Raw genomic sequence first — 25,760 nt, forward strand, 5'->3', positions numbered from 1 at the left:
CACACGGGCACATGCACAGAGAGGAGCTCGATCCAGTAGCTCACAGCAAAACACACGAGAGAAAACATCACAACACATGTACTAAATGCCATTTGATAGTTCTGCGTAGAACTCTCGCCATGTTCCCTGGGCCATCTGGGTCAGTGGGACTGGGCTACGGCCCACACGGGGAACGTTTGCTTCTAATCAACGATGAGTACATCATGAAACACAGATTTGAGATTCATAAATTTGAGGGTCATAAATTTTAAACAATGTTTTAATGAATTTAACATCACATTAGAAAATGATTTTGCCAGAGCACATTTAAAAAGCGAAAGCTCTGACTGGCCAAAGTCCACCTGTCGAGCGCTTCAGTAATTCTGGACTGGAAAAGGATGCTGAGAGAGAGCAAATCTGGTTTAATTAAAAGAAAAAAGTCAAAGGAACAGCAGTTCAAAGCAGTTATTTACCTGATCAAAATCAAGCAATGAAAGCTGAGCTAAAAGCCCAAATAATTTAATAGTTTCTGTTTTGACTTGCAATCTTACCTGAAAATAAATCCCAAATTATCATTTACATTTAGAATAAAGTTTCGATCACACTCAGAGGAGTGAGCAACCAGTCACACCTCAGTCACACCCATCAGAAACATTTACATGTTTACACAATTACACCCATTTTTGTACTGATTAGAATTTGTCGTCAGCAAGTTCTTTAATTAGCATTCTTGCCTACTTAAACAACTAAACCTCTCACCATGCTGATCCAATGTCTCTCACAATGCTGTACATGATGAAGACTGATTCTAAACCTGAGTCTACACTTCTATACTACACTCAGCCTACACTTCTACACTACACTGAGTCTACACTCCTACACTACACTGAGTCTACACTCCTATACTACACTGAGTCGACACTTCTATACTACACTGAGTCGACACTTCTACACTACATAGTATACACTTCTATACAACACAGAGTGTACACTTCTACACTACACTCAGTCTACACTTCTACACTCCACTGATTCTACACTTCTACACTACACTGAGTCGACACCTCTGAAGGATTCTGCTGAGCCAGAGTGCATGAGCTGTGGACAGCAAAGGTGTCTTCAATGGATGAGTTGTCTTCAGAGCATGAGGTGTTTTGAGGGCACGAGGTGTCATCAGGAGAAGCAGTACTTCTGAGCAGGGAACATCTCCAGCAGTAAAGCCAGATGTGAGGCACTGCGAAATATTGGTCACGTGCACAGAGAGAAGCTTCCCCCACTCCACCTGTTCCGCCTACTCCACTTACTTCACCCACTCAACCCACTCCACCTGCTCCACCTACTCCACTTACTTCACCCACTCCACCTGTTCCACCTGCTCCACCTACTCCACCCACTCAACCCACTCCACCTGTTCCGCCTACTCCACTTACTTCACCCACTCAACCCACTCCACCTGTTCCACCTGCTCCACCTACTCCACCCACTCAACCCACTCCACCTGCTCCACCTACTCCACTTACTTCACCCACTCAACCCACTCCACCTGTTCCGCCTACTCCACTTACTTCACCCACTCAACCCACTCCACCTGTTCCGCCTACTCCACTTACTTCACCCACTCAACCCACTCCACCTGCTCCACCTACTCCACCCACTCAACCCACTCCACCTGCTCCACCTACTCCACCTACTCCACCCACTCAACCCACTCCACCTGTTCCACCTACTCCACTTACTTCACCCACTCCACCTGTTCCACCTACTCCACTTACTTCACTCACTCAACCCACTCCACCTGCTCCACCTACTCCACTTACTTCACCCACTCAACCCACTCCACCTGCTCCGCCTACTCCACTTACTCCACCCACTCAACCCACTCCACCTGCTCCGCCCACTCCACTTACTCCACCTGCTCCGCCTACTCCACTTACTCCACCCACTCAACCCACTCCACCTGCTCCGCCTACTCCACTTACTCCACCCACTCAACCCACTCCACCTGCTCCGCCTACTCCACCCACTCAACCCACTCCACCTGCTCCGCCTACTCCACTTACTCCACCCAATTAACCCACTCCACCTGCTCTGCCTACTCCACCCACTCTACACCTTTCATGGCATTTGCAGGCATATTCTCATGAGTGTATGGTGTAATTCCATCAGACTGGTGTAATCCCATCAGACTGGCATTATCCCATCAGACTGGTGTAATCCCATCAGACTGGTGTAATCCCATCATCTTGTATAAGTCAGTGCTGTGAAGGTGAATCTTGTAGACACTTGAGTGTATGTATTCATATGAACATACTAAGCAGTTTGCCAACACCAGAGATGCAGGCTATGAGAGGCACGCAGCATCCGTGTGAGAGGATGTGATCCCACAGATTTGGTACTTACATGTAGGTATAACTTGTTTGTCCAGGAGCCAATCACTTTGTATTCTGCTGTGGACCTGTTGGTTATCTGATACTGGAAGATGTCGTAACGTCCAGGTGCATCACCGTTCTGATTGAAGGAGACAGGAGTCCCTGCACTTCCTGTAAAACAGGACATGACATAAGCACCATCTAATCTGTTGCATGCTTGACTTTAAATACTCTGGTTTTATTTGCCGTCTCTATTCCACGCGGGACGTTAGAGCTCAGCAGCTCTGTTTGCGCTCCTTCCATGACCACAGCTCGTTTAAATTGAACTGTTCTCGCAGCGTTGAAAAGGCAGCGTGCCCATGGCTGCGTGGAGCTGTGCCTCTGTCGGAGCTCATCTGGTCTCTCAGATACCTGCTCGGAGGGGGGGGGGGCATTGGGGGGTGTTGGGGGTGGGGGGTGTGGATCCAGGTGATGCACAGATGAATAATGCAAACCACTGCCTGCTGTACGGGGGAACCTGCACTACAACAAAGGGAGAAGCGGAGGGATCAGCCCTCTCCCTGCAGGAGGCCGTGAGTTACTGTCAGCTCTACATCTACTCTGCCCTGCCAACTGAATGCAGCAGCATGTCCTACACACAAAGCTGATGTCAAATCACACCTCACAGAGTATACGGGACTGTTAGTATACTCACATTAACTGTATTAACGTGGTAGATCAGCACAGAGTCAGACACAGAGAGACAGAGACAGAGATGGGGACAGAGACAGGGGCAGAGACAGAAAGACAGAGAGAGGGACAGAGAGGCAGACACAGAGAGACAGAGACAGAGATGGGGACAGAGACAGGGGCAGAGACAGAAAGACAGAGAGAGGGACAGAGAGGCAGAGACAGGGGCAGAGACAGAAAGACAGAGAGAGGGACAGAGAGACAGAGACAGAGATGGGGACAGAGACAGGGGCAGAGACAGAAAGACAGAGAGAGGGACAGAGAGGCAGACACAGAGAGACAGAGACAGAGAGAAAGTCTGATGTGGATGACATCATTGTAAATTAACTTTAGAAGAACTGTTTATAGGAACAAACTGGTTCCTCCATAAACCAAAGGGAGGCGTTCTGATGGAATGACGTAAGACATTCACAGAGTTTTTCTAGCTACTCTACACATCTCTGGATGATCTGATGGCAAATTGTGTGTGTAAAACAGAGACCAGGGAGGCTCACCATGGCATTAGACAGACTGGGTATATTTCCTGATATTACAGTCGCTCCTGTAAATGAAAGCGCACGCCTGAAGGAGATACCTGATGAGGAAACGCTCGCCAGACCACAGCAGCAGTGTAAGATGGAGCAGAGCTAGAACAGGTGCCGTCCCGCTGTCTTACACTCCTGTCTGACAGAACTGAGCTGCAATGACATCCAATTAAAAGGGAAGCTCAGTGCAGTGAAGATGAAGGCACACTCCATCTTCCTCAACAGGGTGCACAACTTATAAACACAAACTCTGTCCCCATATCTGATCTACTAAATGAATCTCAGCAGGGCACGCTAGCTGTTCCTGCCAAAGCAATGTTAATATGCCCTCAAAGGTGGTTGGCAAATCCAAATACAAACGTTTTAATGGTTTGACCAAAATAATTTTTTTTATTGTTTCATTTAAAAAGCATTCAAATATGTTGGCCTCTGGAGAGACAGAAAACCTGTAAACAGAACCAGACAGAACCCAGAACCTGAGTCCACAGTAACACAATAACACTACATGTGCGCGATGCTCTATACATTTGTTCTGATCTCTGAAAATAATGGCCAATCTAAATCTCTGAAATGAACATCCAATCTAAATTTCCAGTCTTCTGTAGAGTTCCAGAGTTGCAGAGTTAACATTGTGGAGAAAGTTCCCAGTGATTAAATTCTGCCAATCATCTAGGCAGCATGGGAAAAAATCCACAGATTGTGCAGTATTCAGATCCTCATGGAACTACCACAGCACAGCTATGAAATCATGAACCAAAAAGCAACTGGTTTCTATTGAAATGTGAAGACCATATGCTACATATGGGATGATGGGTGTGATGAGTTGTAATTACTTTAAATTATAACTTCTGACCTTCGATAACAATAGCTCCACTGGCTATAACAGTGTAATTTATTCTGTAATCTGTATTAAGATAAGCCATACACCTCTAACCCCTGCTGGGGGCAAGTCTGAATGATGCAATCAGGATGGGGTAATAAACCCTCTGCCTCCGAGAGTGCGCAGAGGAAGCAAAACGTGCAATAACGTAAACAGCAGCAACACGACATCTTGCTTGGGATGTCATATATAGGTATGTAAGGTAACCATGGAAATAGGAGGAGGTGAAGTGCTCTAGTCATGTGGTCTGAGTCGTCATGACGCCGCAGACCAAACACTACGCACTAATCCCACTACATGCAGTAATAACATGAGGGAGTCAGAGGGAGAGTGATGTGTGTGTGTGTGTGTGTGTGTGTGTGTGTGTGTGTGTGTGTGTGTGTGTGTGTGTGTGTGTGTGTGTGTGTGTGTGGTGTTTCATTCCCTTTCACAGCTGTGCAATTACACAGCCCCATGTTTTTCTGATAATAAACTACTAGTGAGTAAACTACTGCACTGCTTACATGGCCCTGAATTCTGCATTTAAAACACATGCCTGTTTCATGTTGGCTTGCTGTAGCTGTAAATTCATTTCATGGTAAATTTAACAAGTTTTTCTGAGCGGGTTCCGTCCATGTCTGACTTGCTGTGCTCAGGTCCATTAACAGCTTGCATGCATAAGTGAACTCTACATATTCACACCTATCAACTACTCAGCAGGCTCAGCTCATCAGATCTTAATGACTTACCCGTGAGTGATAGATACGCTTTCTGCCAACTTCCTGTAAAGTGATAAAATGTTATACACTAATTATACATTTTGAACATTTTCTTTGGTTTGAAATTTTCCTTAAAATGGCAGATGACCTGTTTCACAGGGAGTTCCCAGACCTACTGGAGTGACCTTTAGCCCGGTCATGTGCAGACCCTCACTGGGCACGTGCAGACCCTCACTGGGCATGTGCAGACCCTCACTGGATATGTGCAGACCCTCACTGGGCATGTGCAGACCCTCACTGGGCATGTGAAAACTCTCACTGGGCATGTGCAGACCCTCACTGGATATGTGCAGACCCTCACTGGGCATGTGCAGACCCTCACTGGGCATGTGAAAACTCTCACTGGACATGTGCAGACCCTCACTGGGCATGTACAGACCCTCACTGGGCATGTGCAGACTCTCACTGGACATGTGCAGACCCTCACTGGGCATGTACAGACTCTCACTGGACATGTACAGACCCTCACTGGGCATGTGCAGACCCTCACTGGGCATGTACAGACCCTCACTGGGCATGTGCAGACTCTCACTGGACATGTGCAGACCCTCACTGGGCATGTACAGACTCTCACTGGGCATGTACAGACTCTCACTGGGCATGTGCAGACCCTCACTGGGCATGTACAGACTCTCACTGGGCATGTACAGACCCTCACTGGGCATGTGCAGACTCTCACTGGACATGTGCAGACCCTCACTGGGCATGTACAGACTCTCACTGGGCATGTACAGACCCTCACTGGGCATGTACAGACTCTCACTGGACATGTGCAGACCCTCACTGGGCATGTACAGACTCTCACTGGGCATGTACAGACTCTCACTGGGCATGTGCAGACCCTCACTGGGCATGTGCAGACTCTCACTGCTGCATTATCTTTCCCTTTATTTTTCGCTGTTTTTCTCCAGAAAGTGAAGCTGAACTAAAGGACGATGTGTTGCATGTTGAGAACACCAGAGCTGCAGGAGGTGAGCGTGTGTAATCGCTCCCTGCCCGCTCCTTCTGAAGGCAGGAGGCCCGGATCTCTACATCAAACACAGGTAGGCTGCACTGTATGAACTGGGCTCCAAACTGAAGGGCTCTTGATATTGTTTTGTTATTGTTTTGCTTCCACTTAATCACATTTACCTGCAGTGATCAAACACCAGGCAGGCTGTAGCCTAGCAGGGTGTCAGTATTGTTTCATAGGTTCAGACAGACAGCTCTGTTCTACTATGTTTGGTATGAACACAACTGAACACATATGCATACCCACATATATAATTTATATGTATATTTCCAACAACAAGGACACACAGTGTTGAAGATGCAAGATGCAAAAGCACCAGGTTCAGACATTTATACATCAGTATGTAATTATTTTAAATGGTACTATTAGATATTGTGTCAATATCAATTAATCTAGAGCCCCCATACTCAAATTTCTGTTTCTGTCTTGAAAAGTGTTTTTTTTTAGGAATCTTTTTTCTCAATCGCGCTATCCGCTCTTATTTTGAAATCGCGCGCCGCGATCTCAAAACAATGCCGGGGATTGCCTTTATGGCAACAACAAACAGGTAGCAGACACCCAAATGCGTTCGCCACCCCCCGTAATTGGCCCCTTCAGTGATTGAATAAATTAAATGAGGGCCGTCATCATTTCTATTTGAGTACCCCTGATCTAGAGCCTTTAGTCAAGCTTCCAGTGTCATCCCACCCCCCCTCAGTTAAAAGCACAGTGGTTCAGCCAAACTGTGACCCCACAGAAGCGCAGTGGTTCAGTCCAACTGTGACCCTACAGAGGCGCAGTGGTTCAGTCCAACCATGGTTATATACCTAGGGTTGCATTTTCAGTTAAATTAATAATCGTCTCACTGAAATTACGGTTTTCAGAGCTGTTAAAAAAACAAAAAAGGTTAAAATTAAAGACAGATAAAGCTACCCCAGAGTTGACATGACAGTAAACAGCACAACAGTAACACGTTTCCTCATAAATGTGGATTGTGGAGTGTTTTGTCGTGCGATATATGCTGACCTGCTTGAGTAGGATCTCAAAATGCAAAATTAGCTGATACAAAAGAAAAGCTATAAACAAACCTTAGGGCATACTCACACTAGGCACGGTTTGCTGGTTCCGTGCTGGGGCCCGGTTATCCCCCCTCCCCACTCCCCCTCTGGCCTGCACTCACACTGGCTTCATCAACCCGGCCCGAGCACGCTTACGTCACCACAACGTGACTTTATTTGGGAAAAAAAGCGCGCTCGCACAACACGATGGAGTTCACGATTCTCTTTTTATTGTATTTTTGGAGTCGTTTTGGGAGTGCAGAAACACGGTGCAAGCACAGATTTATCGATAATATAACACAACGATTGTCTGCTAATCGCTTTGCCGCTATGACTGTTTAACGTGAGCGTCACATCACTGACGTCATGTTTGAGTTCCAGCGAAATGAACCAATCACAGGAGGCACCAAGCGGGCCCGGGCACGGATAGCGCTCACACTAGAAGCGAACCGTGCCCGAGTCCACATGAATCGTGCCCTGGCCCACCTCTTCAAGCGGGCCCGAGCACGGTTAACTAATCCGGGCCCGGGCACGGTTGGAGCGGTCACACTAGCCAAACGAACCGTGCTTTGGCAGGGAACCGTGCCCGGGCCCGGATCACAGAGCCTAGTGTGAGTACGCCCTAAGAGGTAATTTTACTGCTCTGCTGTGATTTAGAATAAGCTCTAAGAACTGAAGAACTGAGATACTGAAGTCATCAGCGTAACCATACAGTGGTGAAAGTTACACATGCGTTACATTTTTATGCAACTGGCAGTTTTCGTTGTACCACCAGTCTCACGACTTGGGGTTAATCTTTTGCTTCTTGGTGTGGGTCATTAATATGTATGGCCTCATTTGCATATCAGTTTTGACTGGCTTTCACCTTGGGCACAGGTGAACTTGGCGCAGTGGGACAATGGCTGATGGGTCAAGTGCAAGTCTGTTTTGTGTTGTGCAGGCACTGCCTCTTTTGAATCTGGCCCAGAATATCATCCAGGTTTTCACTGATGAAGACAAAGACATGACCAGTGTGCCAAACACTGTTCAGCTGTTTGCAGGGATATCTGTGTTGCTTGGGTCTTTAATGTCAAATGGGAGATCCCTGAATATACATGCTGATCAGTTAACAAGGAAACGGATGGCTTGGTTTTGACATTGACAATGTAATCGTCATGATCAAAGTTTATTTTCATAAAAACCTTATAATAAAAATTGTGACCACATTTCTGAAATCTAAAGCCGTGCCTCTCAACATCCGCCATGGACTGTTCTCTACTCTTCTCATAAATCTCATTGCTCTTCTCATTAGTCATTACTCTGATTACACTACTCATTACTCTACTCATTACTCTACTCATTACAACACTCATTACATTACTCATTACTCTACTCATTACAACCCTCATTACTCATTACTCTACTCATTACAACACTCATTACAACACTCATTACTCTACTTCTTACTCTGCTCATTACTGCCATTACTCTTCTCATTACAACACTCATTTCTCATTACAACACTAATTAATCTACTCATTACTCTCATCAATTCTGATGCTTTCCTGTTAATAACAGGGAGCGTGATTTCCTGGTGCAGTGGGAGGTGTAATGACACTCCTCAGGTGGGAGGTTAGCACTTTACTGTGCACCGCATTGACCTAGAGGAGTTTTATCGTCCCAGAGAGGTTGTAGCCTCAGACAGGTTATACGATTAGCTTATAGGCTGCTCCTTTAAACCAGACAGAATTTACATGATGTCACATTCAGCCCTTAAATACCAGGAAGCAGAGAGGTGGAGTAGCGGGGTGAAGCAGAGAGGTGGAGTAGCGGGGTGAAGCAGAGAGGTCGAGTAGACAGGTGAAGCAGAGAGGTCGAGTACAGAAGTGAAGTACAGAGGTGGAGTAGCAAGGTGGAGTAGAGAGGTGGAGTAAGCAGACACTAGATGTCATTCTATATACAAATAGGCATGACGGTGTAACCCTAACCTTAACCCTAACCTTAACCTTAACCCTAAACCCAACCCTAAACCCTAACCTTAACACTAACCCTAAACCCTATACCCTATTCCTAAACTCTAAACCTAATCCTAAACCTAACACTAACCTTAACCCTGTCAAACGAGAAAAACAGAACAACAACCACAGAACACAATACAGAGATGGACAGATGGAAAGAGAGAGAGAGAGAGAGAGAGAGAGAGAGAGAGAAAGAGAGAGAGAGAAAGGCATGGGGAGAAAGAGAGAGAGAGGTTTAGATAGAGAGAGAGAGAGAGAGAGAGAGAGAGAGCTTTGACAAACCTAGTAAACCCTAGTGAACTGCATTTCCCAGATGAGTGTAGTGAAGTGACCTAAAGCACATTGCCAGTGTGAACGTCCCCGGTCTCACCTGCCCTCGTGCTCTAGGGAGTCTAGGAGTAAAGCCAGTGGTGGAATGGTGCCCAAAACAATAGGGCTGAAGAACACTGAGGAAGCAGACACTGAAGTCCTGCTTCAGTCTGAACAGCCATGACGTTTGGAGAAGTCTCCCTTACATGAACTTCAACACCCTAGTTGACCAAAGTAGTTGCATCACTAACTGATAATGTCTGTGATTCCAAAGTCACAAACACCAATAATGTTTGTGATTCCAAACTCACAAATTGATCAATGTCACAGTACAAAACACACAAAGCTCATTTGGTAGTGGGTGATGGCAGGGTAGGACAGATCTAAGAGCCGCGGCGTCAGAACACTCCTGGCCTCTCTAGCCTCAAGATTCATTCACATTCACAGAGCAGATCAGAGGAGCAAATGCTTCAGGAAACAGATCAAACACTTGCACGCCAAAGCCTTCGAACCTCCTGGATGACTGCGTAGCTGTTAACGAGGTCTGCACACCGTGGACCATTTCATTCTCCTCTCTGACTCATACACGCTCTGCACGCCTTGTAAAGGCAGGACCTTGGACATTATGACAGAGAGAAAAGGACAGTGTGGGCACGCATTACACTGACGGACCGCCATGCGGGTTCTCAGACTGGAGAACGCTGCTCTGATCTGTCTGCTTCCTACACACTGACGTGGCCCGTCAGCACCAGCTCACCTGGCACATAGTCAGAACACACAGCCCGAAGGCGATTTCAATTTACACGTGCACTCTCTCTCACACCCTCATGGCCACGTTCACCCACACACTCAAACGTGCATCACCACGCCTGTTCTGCCAGAGCACCAAGCCAACATCTCACTGTAGTCTCACTAACGTCTCACTATAGTCAACACAGCCGACTTCATGCCTGTCTAATACAGATTGTGTCTTTGTAACATAAACTGTGTTTTTATTTCTGAGCAGTAGAGCCATGTGGCTCAAAAGCACCAACTAAAGTTTCGTTTCAGGATGCGAAGAGCACAGCACCACAATCTCTCTGCTGTCTCCACAAACTCTCTGCCATCTCCACAATCTCTCTGCTGTCTCCGCAATCTCTCACCTATATCCACATTCTCTCTGCCAACTCCACAATATCTCTGCTGTCTCCACAATGTTTCTACCATCTCCAAAATCTCTCAATCTCTCTGCCACCTCCACAATCTCTCTGCTGTCTCTGATCACTGAGAGTTTCACAATGGGCCTTTACTTGAGAGCTTGTGGGTTCTCCAGGTGGTGATGATGATGCAGCTAGATGACAGAGAGACTGGTGTTGTACGCAAAGGGCCAACCTATGAAAACAGGCAGCGTGGCAACAATACTAACTAGCGTGGCCTGTCTTTGAAGGGACGTCTTTGAACTGTTAAAGAAAACAAATCTCTATTTTCATACATTCACCTTCATGCTGAGGACCAGACTATCATTTTCTGCGCAGTTTTGGAAACCTTCACATTTTATTGGGTTAAGAAGGTAAGAATCAAGTAAGCATTTCAATAAAAACCATGAAAATGTCTGCCCCCTGTCTCGGTCTTCCACTCCATCTTTCTCTCTCTCTCTCTCTCTCTGTCTGTCTTTCTCTCTCTCTCTCTTAGTCTTTCTTTCCTTAGGCCTTTGTTTCTGTCTGCCATCCTCTTCCTCTGCTTCGTCCTGTGTGCTTGCATGTTGAGAGTCTCCCGCGTGGCTCCCACAGGGCAGCAGTGATGACTGTGGCTCCATATCTTCTGTGCTCAACACACTGCAGAGCCCCACCACCATTAGGAGGATTTCTGGGCTGAATCAATACCACATACACTGGGTTTCGTACCTGGAGTGGGCTGCCTGCTCACACTGCTGCCAAAACAGTTCTGTCACAGTGGGAGAGGCACCAGTCTGAGGACCAAAGATATCCAGTTTTCTACTGGACAGTAGTTTCTCCAACCAATCACAGAATCATGGAATCATGGGATCATGGAATCATAGAATCATAGAATAATAAAATCATAAAATCATGGAATCGTGGAATTGTGGAATTGTGTAATCATGGAATCACAGAATCATGGAATCATGAAATCACAGAATCACGGAATAACAGAATTATGGAATCACAGAATCACAGAGTGGACAGGATTTATTTCTTCCCTTCCTGGCAAAAGTACAGAAGATGGACATTTTAAGCATGTGGATTACTCGATGTTCTGGTGTCCTGTAAGCTGGTTTGACTGGTTTAGATGCCTGGCCCATTCCCCTCACCACTGTTAAAGGAAGCACAGAGCAGCTCCACTCCTCCCTCACAATCAGTGACGAGACAACCAGGACAACATTGTAGACAGTAGTAACATTTATTTCCCAGCACCGTTACATCAGTTCCACTGAATTACTAAGAAAAACAGACCAGGAAAACGCTGATGAGGCCAGAATGTGGTATGTTACCTTCCAGACTGCAGAGACCAAAACACACAGTGTGTATCTGAAATGCTTCAGAAGAAAACTAAAAATGCAGTTCTAATCAAAATTCTCTGATAAATCCTGCTTGCAAACTCTACCGTGTGCTCATGTAGTGGATGTATTGGTTTACCAGCGTCTACACTTTGTTAACAATGCAGAACAGTTTCCCAAAGGACACGGGCATAATCTCAATTATGGCCAGGCTGTTCTGTCATTATTTATTTGATTATTTTACATGACAAGATCTGGAACATTAAATCTCATTTTAGAACCCACACCAGGCTCCATGGTGAAACACTGGTGACTCTCCTGAAATAATTACTGATTCATGATGTCTGCTATTAATATATTAACAGCTTTAAAGAAACAACGCAATGTTAAAGGATGGTTGTCACAGTTTCAGGGTTACAGTTATCAGGAGGATGCTGAATTAGTACTCACTTATCTTATTAAGACTAAGATGAGTTTTAATTGTGCACCAGACACCACTGCATCCAGAAAGAGAAATGACTAGTGTCTAGACAACCTATAGCAGGGGTACTCAAATAGAAATGATGACGGGCCATTTTTTATTTTTTCAATCACTGAAGGGGCCAGTTACGGGTGGGGGGGGGGGCTTGGGGTGTCGAACGCATTTGACCGTCTGCTACCTGTTTGTTGTTGCCATAGAGGCAATCCCCAGCATCGTCTTGAGATCGCGGTGCGCAATTTCAAAATAAGAACAGATAGCGCGATTGAAAAAAAAAAATCATAAAAAAAAAACACTTTTCAAAACAGCTCGCGGGCCAGAAATAGCCGCTATTTGAGTATGGGGGCCCTAGAGTGTCTGTCCAGACGTCCAGACACATAAACCACAAACAGCAGCATACAAATAAGACATTAAACTACATGAGCAGGAGCGATAAAGTAATGTTTCAATTCAACAATCGTATATTGTAAGAAAAAAGAGTTTTATCATGAGTTATCAAGATTTCTCAATAAGATCCAGCAACCAGGCAGTAAAGTGGAGTGTGATGAACCCAGACTGTCCCAGATCTGTCCATGTACACTGACATTAAGAACCCAGACTGTCTCAGATTTGTCCATGTACACTGACATTAAGAACCCAGAATGTCTCAGATCTGGGACAATGAATGAATGAATGCTACATGAATAAATACTGCAAAAGATTTCCTAGTAGCAACAAAAATCAAACACTAAAGCTGTATATGTCAATTACCATGACGATGAGGAACTTTGGACACATGGGATCAACACTCACCATTGAACTTGACCTTGCGTATGTAATCAAGCAGCTCTTTGCCACTGATGTTGGCCATGCGGGGACACAGGCCGGGGACGCCGAAGCAGAGGTCTCTGTGCATGCTGTGGAGGGCGTGGGCCATGGCATACACCGCATCCATCACAAACTGGACCTTCCCCTCCTGCTCGTAACTGGAGTCACGCCCGACCTTCTCCAAGCCTGGACACACACAAACACAAACAGAGGCATTTTAGGAAGTGTCTTCTCTGAGTTTTTCTCAGTCCTGGAGCAGCTAATCCAGGCTTCTGATTTAGGCACAGACACACTGTGAAACACATGATGATTCCCATTAATCAAGAGTTGTTTAATATGATGATGTTAGTTGATTAACTTATAATTTGCATAATTGGCTAATGAAGCACTAATAAGGTGTGTTATTTGTAAATTTTCTGCTATTACAAACCCGTAGGTGTATTACACAAAACAATTCCACCAGAGCAACACAAGACCATTCAACAAGTGTGTGTATTTCTACACATCCTCCGTATGGACTTAACTCTGTCATCAAGGGTTATTCTCCTTATTGCTATTACTAAGCTTTCTGGTTTTTAATGAACAGAGATATACACGTGTCTTGAATGTTTTTAATTTGATTTTTTCCCTCTGCAACCTTCAGGGCAAGAAAAGATAAATAAAAACATGTCCAAGGTAAATGAACAAGAGTAACGTGCCCTCAATCAATACTTGTGTCACCCAGGAATTAATAGGCTCCTGTAAATGATACCCAGGCTGCTTTCATGGCATCTCCTGCACACTAGAACACTGATGCATTCACTCCTCCAGAAAGGGGAATGATTACTTGGCTCTGTCCCAGGGATGAATCAGATCCAGGCATGATTCAGTCCCAGGGATGAATCAGACCCAGGCATGATTCAGTCCCAGGGATGAATCAGTCCCAGGGATGATTCAGTCCCAGGCATGATTCAGACCCAGGGATGAATCAGACCCAGGCATAAATTAGACCAGACCCAGGCATGAATTAGACCAGACCCGGGCAAGAATAAGACCCAGGGATGAATCAGGCCCAGGGATAAATCAGACCTAGGCATGATTCAGACCCAGGCATGATTCAGACCCAGGCATGAATCAGACCCGGGCATGCATAAGACCCAGCGATGAATAAGACCCAGCGATGAATCAGATCCAGGCATGAATCAGATCCAGGCATGAATCAGACCCAGGGATGAATCAGACCCAGGCATGAATCAGACCCAGGGAGTATGGGAAGAGATGCCCAGCTGAATCAAAACAACTGTGTGAATCCCAGTCCAGGAGTTTCTCTACTCTGATGACAGGCCAGAGCACAAGTATCAGATAGTTGTTGTGGAACTCCTCAAGGTTCCTGTGGAAACCCTGAACATTCTTGTGTAAACCATAAAAGTTCCTGTGGAAACCCTGAATGTTCCTGTGTGAACCCCAAACGTTCCTGTGTGAACTCCATCTAACAAAAACAGTCTCAATAGAAGTATCAAACATCCACCTGTGTTGTTTCAATTAGCTGTTGATGGTCATAAACAAGCAAACTTTCCAGAGCAGCCAGTGTAAAGATGCAGCCAGTGTAAAGTTGCTAAACAGCTTCCTAAGGTTGTGGTGCTGCTTAAAACCTGACCGGAATTATTACAAATGTTGTTTCTGCTTAGAGATAAGGAGAGCTGATCAAAGACAACAAAAATGTGAGAGAAAATTAAGCTTAAAAAAAGAGTCTAAACTGGTAAAGAGGAGGCTGGGCAATTTTACAATAAGTTGGACAAATGCATATTTAAATCAGGAAATATTAATGATTAATGGATTAATGGATGAGGATCTATTTATAATGAATAACATACTGGACCAACAGCACACAGCAGGACTTCAGGGAACAATTACTGGACCTGACATAAAAGACTCTGTCAAATACACAGACACACATACACATCACTGTTTGAGTCCGTCAAATAGCACAGACACACAAGCTGGTTTATAGTCTGAATGAAACAGACAGCCCGCAGTCATGTGTGACCTTATCTTGGGAATTAAAAATACACTTTTCACAGGTTTAGCCAGCACCAGCATCTATTATTGTATGAAGTGTGATAAGAGCTAAAGAGTGTGGGAGTTTTTGGAAACACTTCTCTTTGGCTGATTTTAAGAGTGCAGAGATAGCCTGACCGCTGACCTGCCGCTCACCCTCAGAAACCGTAGAGGAGAACTTGCACAGTCCAGCTTCCCAACACCACAACAGCCCATGGGTCAAGGATACCACAGCCTAACACACAGGTGAGCACACAGGTCAGCACACAGATCGGCACACAGGTCAGCACACAGATCGGCACACAGGTCAGCACACAGGTGAGGCCACAGGTGAGCACACAGGTGAGCACACAGGTGAGGCCACAGGTCAGCACACAGATCGGCACACAGGTGAGGCCACAGGTCAGCACACAGGTGAGCACACAGGATGCATGTTCCTGTTAACCCGGGAGGTTTTGAACACATCGATCAGCTCTTTGTGATTTCTGCCTGCTGTCTCACACTACTGTACTAGTATGAGCAGGAGTGCTGAGGTTTAGTGCAGCAGTGCAGCTCTCCCAGCTGAGGAGCACAGCACAATCACATCTTCTCACCATTCCTACAGACCACGTCATTTCCTACGAGGTCTGACAGCTCAGGCTACGTTTCCCTCTGCTGCTTCCTCATGTTTGTTTGTACATGTACAGATATTTGCTCAGTTAACAGTAGCAATCGCTGCCTAAATTAAAACAGATGTGAGTCTCTGGTGTTGAGAAACGAATCAGCAGTAATGTGTTTGTGAGTGTGTCTCTGCAGCTCAGGGCTCTGAGTGACAGGACAGACGCAGCCATCACAGTGGGCTGTGTTCAACGTGTCCAACATTCTGTGTAATTCTGCTGCTTACAGGCTGATTGATGACAGTATGGATGACAGATAACTTAATGAGACGAGCAAGCATCTCAATTAAATGTGGATTAGAGGTGTGAACTGCTATGACTCTCCCCTACTGTCTGTGTTGCATTCTCAGAATTGTCTCCCCATGTGCCGTGATTGCATTTCTAGTTTTCTTGGATAAGTTGCAGGATACTTTCTCATTTAATTATTTTATTTATATTATTAAAACCAAACACAAACAAGCACACGTGCATGACGAGGGACCCATTTCATATAGCAGCACACGTGTTTCACGTTGTGTTTCATTAAGGCGAGACATTCATTACACATGACAGCTTCCAGCTGGCCACGTCAAGACACCACCGTGCTGTCCCTTGTGATTGATGCCATAGCAACATGGATGTTGACATCAGTGGAGTTTAGGTCATACTTGACCAACTCTGTGAATCAAGCCACACTTCTTAAGTTGAGCCACTCCTACCAGATATATATTAAGCCACGCCCACCATACTAGCCATGACCACGAGATTTACATTTAGCCATAAATCCTGTGCAATTTACAACTAAATACATCATTGGAATGGATTACAAACAGTACAAATCAATACAGATCCAACATTCAATGACTTATGTAAGTGAAATCTGTGATTTATGCAAAAGCAATGCCCTGAAAGCTCTATGATATAGTCAATGGCTGACAATGAGGGCTGGAATTAGATCAAAGAGCTTCCAAAGGTTCTGAATTTAGCCTGGAAACTGGTGTGTGTTAAAAGTCTGTTTATTTACAGCTTAACTCAGGGCCAAGTGAAGTGGCAGACACCATCAGCACCAGTGATCTCTGGCACATTCTCCGAGCTGTAGCTCTCACTGCCAGCTCTGACATGAAGAATCAATATCTGTGAATGGTTAACAAGGACACACCTGCCAACACCCAACACCCAACACCCAACACCCAACACGAGCCCGATAAACCACACTGAAGTGCTTGAGGAAAAGAATTACAAAAAAATGTAAATCAATATTTGGTGGTGTCATCTTATTCATCTGAAGCTTTCAGGGTTTATGGAGGTTTCTTGCTTGATGTTAATCTGATGAGAAGACTTCGTTCTGATGGATGATAAAAAATTAATCTCTAGATCTTGAAAGAAATTAAATAGGTTGAAAGAAATTAAATAAGTGACAGGGGAGGGGTTGGGGAGGAGTAGGGGAGGGGCAGGTGGGGGGGGTAGAGGAGGGGCAGGGGCGGGGAAGGGGAGGGGCAGGGGCGGGGAGGGGCAGGGGCGGGGAGGGGAGGGGCAGGGGCGGGGAAGGGGAGGGGCAGGTGGAGGAGTAGCGGAGGGGCAGGGGCGGGGGAGGGGAGGGGCAGGGGCGGGGAAGGGGAGGGGCAGGGGCAGGGGAGGGGCAGGGGCAGGGGAGGGGCAGGGGAGGGGCAGGGGCGGGGAAGGGGAGGGGCAGGGGCGGGGAAGGGGAGGGGCAGGGGCAGGGGTGGGGGAGTGGCAGGGGTGGGGGAGTGACAGGGGCGGGGAAGGGGAGGGGCAGGGGAGGGGAGGGGCAGGGGCGGGGAGTGGCAGGGAGAGGAACGAAAAACACATCTTTCATCACTGAAGTTTTCTTATTGCATTTGCCGCTATCCAAAATACTCATACTGACTTAATTCCAGCATCTCTTACAGTCGGAGGTGTGAGGAGACCTCAAATATTTTCCACGGTTCGACACTGCTGAGGTGGATCAGACTCTCGAGATTGAAATGAAAGGTATCCTGGGCTGGTACAATGCCCTGCAGCCCAGGGGCGTGTCTCCGGCAACCCAGGGGTGTGTGTCCCCGGAAACCCAGGGGTGTGTCCCAAGCCCAGGGGCATGTCCCAGGCAGCCCAGGGGGCAGTGAGCAGAGAACATGCATGAGGAGATTTGGCCACCTGAACCCTGTTCAGAGGACTGTGGCATTTACAGGCTCACTGGGGGTTGCAGATTATTCCCAGCTGTCGTGGTCGTCACTGCAGAGAGAACACATCCGTGTGCGGATTGGGAAGAGTGACAGGAGAAATAGATGCAGTGGATTACATTGCCAGATGTGGATTACCATAAATGAAGAGCTGATGTAGTGAGTCTTTTTATTATTTAATGCAGATCTGATTCCTTGTTATCTGTAAAATGTTCTCTGTGCCAATATGTGAAAAACTTGAGTTTAAGGGTTTAATTGTAAATTTTATTAGACACATTTGTGACTGTCACTGGATTCATCAGTAGAAAATACAGTGATGTTGAATTCCGCTGTGGAGTCTACAGAGCCAGATGAGGACAGCTCGGCACACTTAGCGCGAGGTGCTAATCTCTGTGTACTGTTGAGTATGACACGATTTGTTCTTTTTCTCATACTCATCTATCTTTCCAATTAAAATCTCATTTAAATGTGACACGTGCATTTGTAATAAACTCCTGCGTTACTTTATCACACTCAGCTCAATGGTCTCTTCCACAGTGCATGTTTCACCAGAACAATTCTTCTCCCTTCCGAACCTGTTTGGAGTCTAACTGTGCCTCACTAAACACGTGGTGTGGGATGCGTCTGAAGTGTGTAGTACTCCATCATAAAGTTCAAATATCTTATCAAGTCTAAGTATTTGAAAGGAACATTTATTACCTGCTGTGTTCAAAAGGAACTTCTTAACAGGAGTTCTATATAGTTTGATGTATGAATTACTCCACCACCATATTATTATCAAGCCTCAGCACTCTGGCCTTCTGTAGTGATGGAGCCTGGCCCGTTGGGACCAGCTGGGAGGGAGGAGGCGAGGGAGGAGACATGGGTGGAGGCATGGGTGGAGGGAGGGACTCGCTTGGAGGCAGAACAACAGAGAGGCAATCTGAGGGAGCAACCAGGTTTCGTGTTTAGGCAGCATGTGGGCTACAGCCTTCCTCTCCACCTACACCACCCTCTCCGCCCCACCAAATCTCCACAGTGTGGGAAGATCCCTTCATGACTCTTCAGCCTGATATATCAGCTCTGAGTGTATGGGAGTTTGAACACCTGTTAGATAAGCAAAGCGGGGTAAAGGAAACAAACACACAGTAGAGCATGAGGGTTTTAAACCACCCAATTACCCTCCACTCATCACACACGTGTGCACACACACCTTCACACTCAGTGCAGTCAGGGTCTCATCTGCAAACGACTACAGTGAAGCACTCAACCAGGATTTTTAGAAGAAGAATAACAGTAATAATAATAATAATACATTTGCATTTGTGAGGTTTAGATATTCTCAACATCTCAAGTTCTGCTCTATGGACAAATGCAGCAGAGCATTAAACAGGAGCCCTGCAGACCCTCGTCTGGGGACGCGTTCAGGTGTCTCTGTTCTTGGAGACGTTCCTGTTGACAGAGGTGTGTGACTATTCTGTAGGGATTAGTAATCCACTGCACCGCACACAGTGGAAGAACAGGGGAAGTGTTATGTTTCTGTACGGCTGATTTCAAATTAAGGTATTGATTCACAACCGTATCGATTGGTAATGAGAAGTCATGCTGGCACCGATGCACCATCTTGTTAACAGATGCACACTGCATGCTGAATTGCTGATTAAATAAACAAAGACTTTTGCTCAAGAGGAGCTTGTGATGAAGAGCTTGTGGTGATATCCTCACATACAAGCCAGTTCAAATGCACCACCCACGCACCCACCCACCCATGCACACACACACACGCACGCACGCACGCACGCACGCACGCGCACACACGCACGCACGCACGCAAGTGCACCGGCCAGATCACACAGATGTGCCTCCTTCTGACCTCATTAAGGCAGAGTAGCTAAGGTCATGACCTACGTGTCATTATCGTGGTAATTACCTGGCAGCGCAGCAGAACCCAGAGCACAGCAGAGTGTAGACACAGAGTAAAATAGACACTCCTCAACAGGAGACAACACAGAGTAAACCAGACACTCCTCAACAGGAGACAACACAGAGTAAACCAGACACTCCTCAACAGGAGACAACACAGAGTAAACCCAGACACTCCTCAACAGGAGACAACACAGAGTAAACCAGACACTCCTCAACAGGAGACAACACAGAGTAAACCAGACACTCCTCAACAGGAGACAACACAGAGTAAACCAGACACTCCTCAACAGAAGACAACACAGAGTAAACCAGACACTCCTCAACAGGAGACAACACAGAGTAAACCCAGACACTCCTCAACAGGAGACAACACAGTAAACCCAGACACTCCTCAACAGGAAACAACACAGAGTAAACCAGACACTCCTCAACAGGAGACAACACAGAGTAAACCAGACACTCCTCAACAGGAGACAACACAGAGTAAACCAGACACTCCTCAACAGGAGACAACACAGAGTAAACCCAGACACTCCTCAACAGGAAACAACACAGTAAACCCAGACACTCCTCAACAGGAGACAACACAGAGTAAACCAGACACTCCTCAACAGGAGACAACACAGAGTAAACCAGACACTCCTCAACAGGAGACAACACAGAGTAAACCCAGACACTCCTCAACAGGAAACAACACAGTAAACCCAGACACTCCTCAACAGGAAACAACACAGAGTAAACCCAGACACTCCTCAACAGGAAACAACACAGAGTAAACCCAGACACTCCTCAACAGGAAACAACACAGAGTAAACCAGACACTCCTCAACAAGAGACAACACAGAGTAAACCCAGACACTCCTCAACAGGAGACAACACAGAGTAAACCCAGACACTCCTCAACAGGAAACAACACAGAGTAAACCCAGACACTCCTCAAAAGGAGACAATAAGGAGTAATCCCAGACACTCCTCAACAGGAGACAACACAGTAAACCCAGACACTCCTCAACAGGAAACAACACAGAGTAAACCAGACACTCCTCAACAAGAGACAACACAGAGTAAACCCAGACACTCCTCAACAAGAGACAACACAGAGTAAACCCAGACACTCCTCAACAGGAAACAACACAGAGTAAACCCAGACACTCCTCAACAGGAGACAACACAGAGTAAACCCAGACACTCCTCAACAGGAAACAACACAGAGTAAACCCAGACACTCCTCAACAGGAAACAACACAGAGTAAACCAGACACTCCTCAACAGGAGACAACACAGAGTAAACCCAGACACTCCTCAACAGGAGACAACACAGAGTAAACCAGACACTCCTCAACAGGAGACAACACAGAGTAATCCCAGACACTCCTCAACAGGAGACAACACAGTAAACCCAGACACTGCTCAACAGGAGACAACACAGTAAACCCAGACACTCCTCAACAGGAAACAACACAGAGTAAACCAGACACTCCTCAACAGGAGACAACACAGAGTAAACCCAGACACTCCTCAACAGGAGACAACACAGAGTAAACCCAGACACTCCTCAACAGGAGACAACACAGAGTAAACCAGACACTCCTCAACAGGAGACAACACAGAGTAAACCAGACACTCCTCAACAGGAGACAACACAGAGTAATCCCAGACACTCCTCAACAGGAGACAACACAGTAAACCCAGACACTCCTCAACAGGAGACAACACAGAGTAACCCAGACACTCCTCAACAGGAAGCAACACAGAGTAAACCAGACACTCCTCAACAGGAGACAACACAGTAAACCCAGACACTCCTCAACAGGAAACAACACAGAGTAAACCAGACACTCCTCAACAGGAAACAACACAGAGTAAACCCAGACACTCTTCAACAGGAAACAACACAGAGTAAACCAGACACTCCTCAACAGGAGACAACACAGTAAACCCAGACACTCCTCAACAGGAGACAACACAGTAAACCCAGACATTCCTCAACAGGAGACAACACCGAGTAAACCAGACACTCCTCAACAGGAAACAACACAGAGTAAACCAGACACTCCTCAACAGGAGACAACACAGTAAACCCAGACACTCCTCAACAGGAAACAACACAGAGTAAACCAGACACTCCTCAACAGGAAACAACACAGAGTAAACCCAGACACTCCTCAACAGGAAACAACACAGAGTAAACCAGACACTCCTCAACAGGAAACAACACAGAGTAAACCCAGACACTCCTCAACAGGAGACAATACAGAGTAAACCCACACACTTCTCAACAAGAAATTACACTGTTTAAATCCAGAAACTCTTGGAGAGATGTGGGAGCAGAGTCTACCTATCTGTCTGTCTGTCTACCTGTCTGTCTGTCTGTCTGTCAAGGACACTTTACAATCAACACACAGTGTTTACATCCAATCAGCACACAGCATTTACATCCAATCAACACACAGCGTTTACATCCAATCAACACATGGCTTTATCATCCAATCAACACATAGCTTTATCATCCAGTCAACATCAGTGAGATGCGGCAGCTAAGTGTGCTCCTCATACTTTCACCTGAAAACCACAGCACAGCCTGGTGACTACATGACGCGCACGAAGGGGGAGAGGACAACACACTCATTCACAAACACACACTCACCAATAAATGATTTTAGTACAGCCAGTTTTACTACTGTGTTTTTGTACTGTGGGAGGGAATCGGAGATTCCGGAGGAAACCCATGAGGGTCTTGGGAAGAACATGGAAATCAGGCAAACTGAGAGGAAAACGTGCTGTCACATTTTATTTTAGAACAAACTCAAAATGAATCAAAATGTATTATTACAGTATAATGTGACACTGATTAAAATCTGTGAAACAAACTATTAACTGGAAAATGCTTTTTGCATAAATATCCAACACCTGTGCTGCAGAATCTCCACTGTGACCCAGATGAAAGACTCTGCTCTAATGAGGACACCACTAGCCGAGAACGGCCCTCGAGCAGCGAGTTTTCTCCCCTCTTCTTCATAAAAGATCCCTTCATTCACGTTCCACTGGTCAGACTGTGAATATGAAGGAAAGGTGTAAATGAAGGACAAAGAGCACCATTCTCTAATGAGATTACAGATAAAGTTATAGACATGCACGAAACCGGAAAAAGCTACAAAATAATATCCAAGCATGTAAATGTCCCAGTGAGCAGTATTGATTCTGCTGGGAGGAAACCAAAGCTCCATCAGGGCACCTAGACGCGGTCTAGACGAGGCTCAAAAGTGTGAGGGAATCTCCAGACACACCAGCAATCCCTTTCAAGTACACTTTGACCAAGCACTCCATCAGAGCGAGCCACCGTAAATATGGCCAGATGAGACAAAATTTCTAAATGCTACATGAGGTGTGGACCAAACCCTGCCCACTCTTCAAGTCCCACCCAGCAGTGAGGAGATATCAGCGAGGGGACAACAAACTCAAGATCAGAACCTTTCAGCAGGACCATGATCCAAAAACACAAGGCCAAAGCAGCACAGGACTGGTGGAACTGCAAAACAGTGATGGTCCTACAATGATCCAGCCTGATCAACATTGAGTAAATCGGCCAGAAGCAGCACCCTTAATCACAAAAACACACCCCTAATCACCACTAAACACTGTTAATCACCCCTAAACACCCCTAATCACCCCTAAAGACTCCTAAACACTCCTAAACACCCCTAATCACCCCTAAAGACTCCTAAACACCCTTAATCACCTTAATTATTGGACCTTGGAAACATTCTACAGTCTATTTTTGTCTCTGGTTCAGACCAAAGGCTGGACGTTTTTAATAAGGATTTATATTATAAATGTACTTCAGCAAACACTTGTAAATATATCAGGCGCTGATACATATGCTTTGAAATATCGAATTATTTACTTTCCTTTTAAGTCATTTATGAAGATACCAACAGGTAACCACCTACACATGGGCTCTGGTGTTGGATATAACAGGTAATGTCTGTCCCACAGTCTCTGCTGACTCCACAACACTCTGTGACTTCCATAATAGTGTATCCTTTATCCAGCATAAAAAGTAGTAAGCCATGTTTTTTCTAAAACTGAGAAAGAAAGAAAGAAAGAAAGAAAGAAAGAAAGAAAGAAAACGACTGAAGATATAAGGAAACTGTGAAAGTCAGAACCTTGTTAACTTAAAATGGACAAAAAAACTTTTGGGCATGCACACAATGCAGAATACACACACACACACACACACACACACACACACACACACATACACACACACACACATATACACACACTCACGCACACACACACACACACACCCACACACACACACACACACTCTCTCTCTCTCTCTCTCTCTCTCTCTCTCTCTCTCTCTCTCTCTCTCTCTCTCTCTCTCTCTAATCAGTGGTGGTGCTGAGTCAGCTGGTTGCCGTGGTTCCCCACTGCAGGTAACGCAGTTTCTCTCCTCGCACCACTAAAAGCTCCATCACAGCTCGATTTCAAAATCAATTGTGACGCTACGTCGCCCAGACCAGCCGTCTGAAATAATACGGCACAAAACAACTAGGCAAGATATCGACATGGTGAGAGGGAAAAAACCCTCTTCGCCTCAGCCGGGCCTCAATACCGCCTCACTCAGACTGTCTCTCTTCAGCCCCGACAACTTTTGCTGGGAGCTGAGGGTCTTGCCCTGAATAGATGTAAATCCCCAATCTCCTGCACTCCACGGTTCCCGCCACGTTCCGCCAGTGCGCGGCTGAGTGGCATTTCTCACATTCATCAGGGGCTTGAGCACGCAATGGCAGGAGCACGTGACCACGGCATAATGGGGAATCAGCAGCAGGTTGTGTTTGACTAAACTACAGGGAACTGCCTCTGAAGGTATTATGTGTGTGGGCTGAAGCAGAGCCATATAGAGAGAGAGTCGCGTCAACTCCGTTCACTCCAATGGACCAGTTTTTTACAGCAATGGCGGATCGTGGAGCCTGTCAATAGTTCCCGGAAGTTAGCAGCAAATACTAGCAGCACAGTCAAGCTGGAGCAGTGGACCATCTGTGATACACTTTTACAGGTTAGTACGCTTAAAAAATCAGATTGTGTATTATAAGGACATCAGAATCAAATTAACATGTGCATTAAAATGTGCATTAAAGCATTTTAGTGAATTATCTACCTCTTATAGCAGATTTAGGGAACTAAATCTATGCTAAGACAACGCGAATACGGTTAGCGAGATTTCACATTAACGACTGACAGCCTATTAATTGTAAACGCGATGTTTTTGCGGGGTAGCTAAATATTGGTTAAATATAACATTTGAGTGTGATTGTAGAGTGTGTTGGGTCGAGGAGGTGAAATGAGGATATCCATTTTGGAGTACCAGCTAACGTTTTATTTCCTTTTATTTTATTTATTTATCCTTTTATTTATTTTATTTTCCTTTTTATTTTGTTTTATTTTTATTTTATTTTATTCACGTATTTCCTCAGTTTTTGAAACTGCTGGATATAAAAGACATACTATTTAGTGTGATTAAGTTTTAAATATTCTATCACTTAAAGAAATAATATAATTTTTAGGAGTTCATACTTATTATACCTGTGTCACCTCTAACACTATAGCTGTGATCAGCAGCT

The 25,760-nt window shown here is 45.7% G+C and overlaps 1 protein-coding gene across 1 annotated transcript in view; it reads right to left on the reverse strand.

Annotated features, from left to right (window-relative positions):
• grm8a (glutamate receptor, metabotropic 8a) overlaps window positions 1–25,760 on the reverse strand; it is a 177,827-nt gene that overhangs the window by 21,043 nt on the left and 131,024 nt on the right. Inside the window, exons 7-8 of the mRNA XM_077005528.1 lie at window positions 13,359–13,559; window positions 2,380–2,519 (exon numbers count right to left, since the gene is read on the reverse strand). Of these exons, the coding sequence (XP_076861643.1) occupies window positions 2,380–2,519; window positions 13,359–13,559 (341 nt within the window). The remainder of the gene's footprint in view (window positions 1–2,379; window positions 2,520–13,358; window positions 13,560–25,760) is intronic.

Source organism: Brachyhypopomus gauderio, chromosome 5 (assembly GCF_052324685.1).
Source record: "Brachyhypopomus gauderio isolate BG-103 chromosome 5, BGAUD_0.2, whole genome shotgun sequence".
NCBI lineage: Eukaryota > Metazoa > Chordata > Actinopteri > Gymnotiformes > Hypopomidae > Brachyhypopomus > Brachyhypopomus gauderio.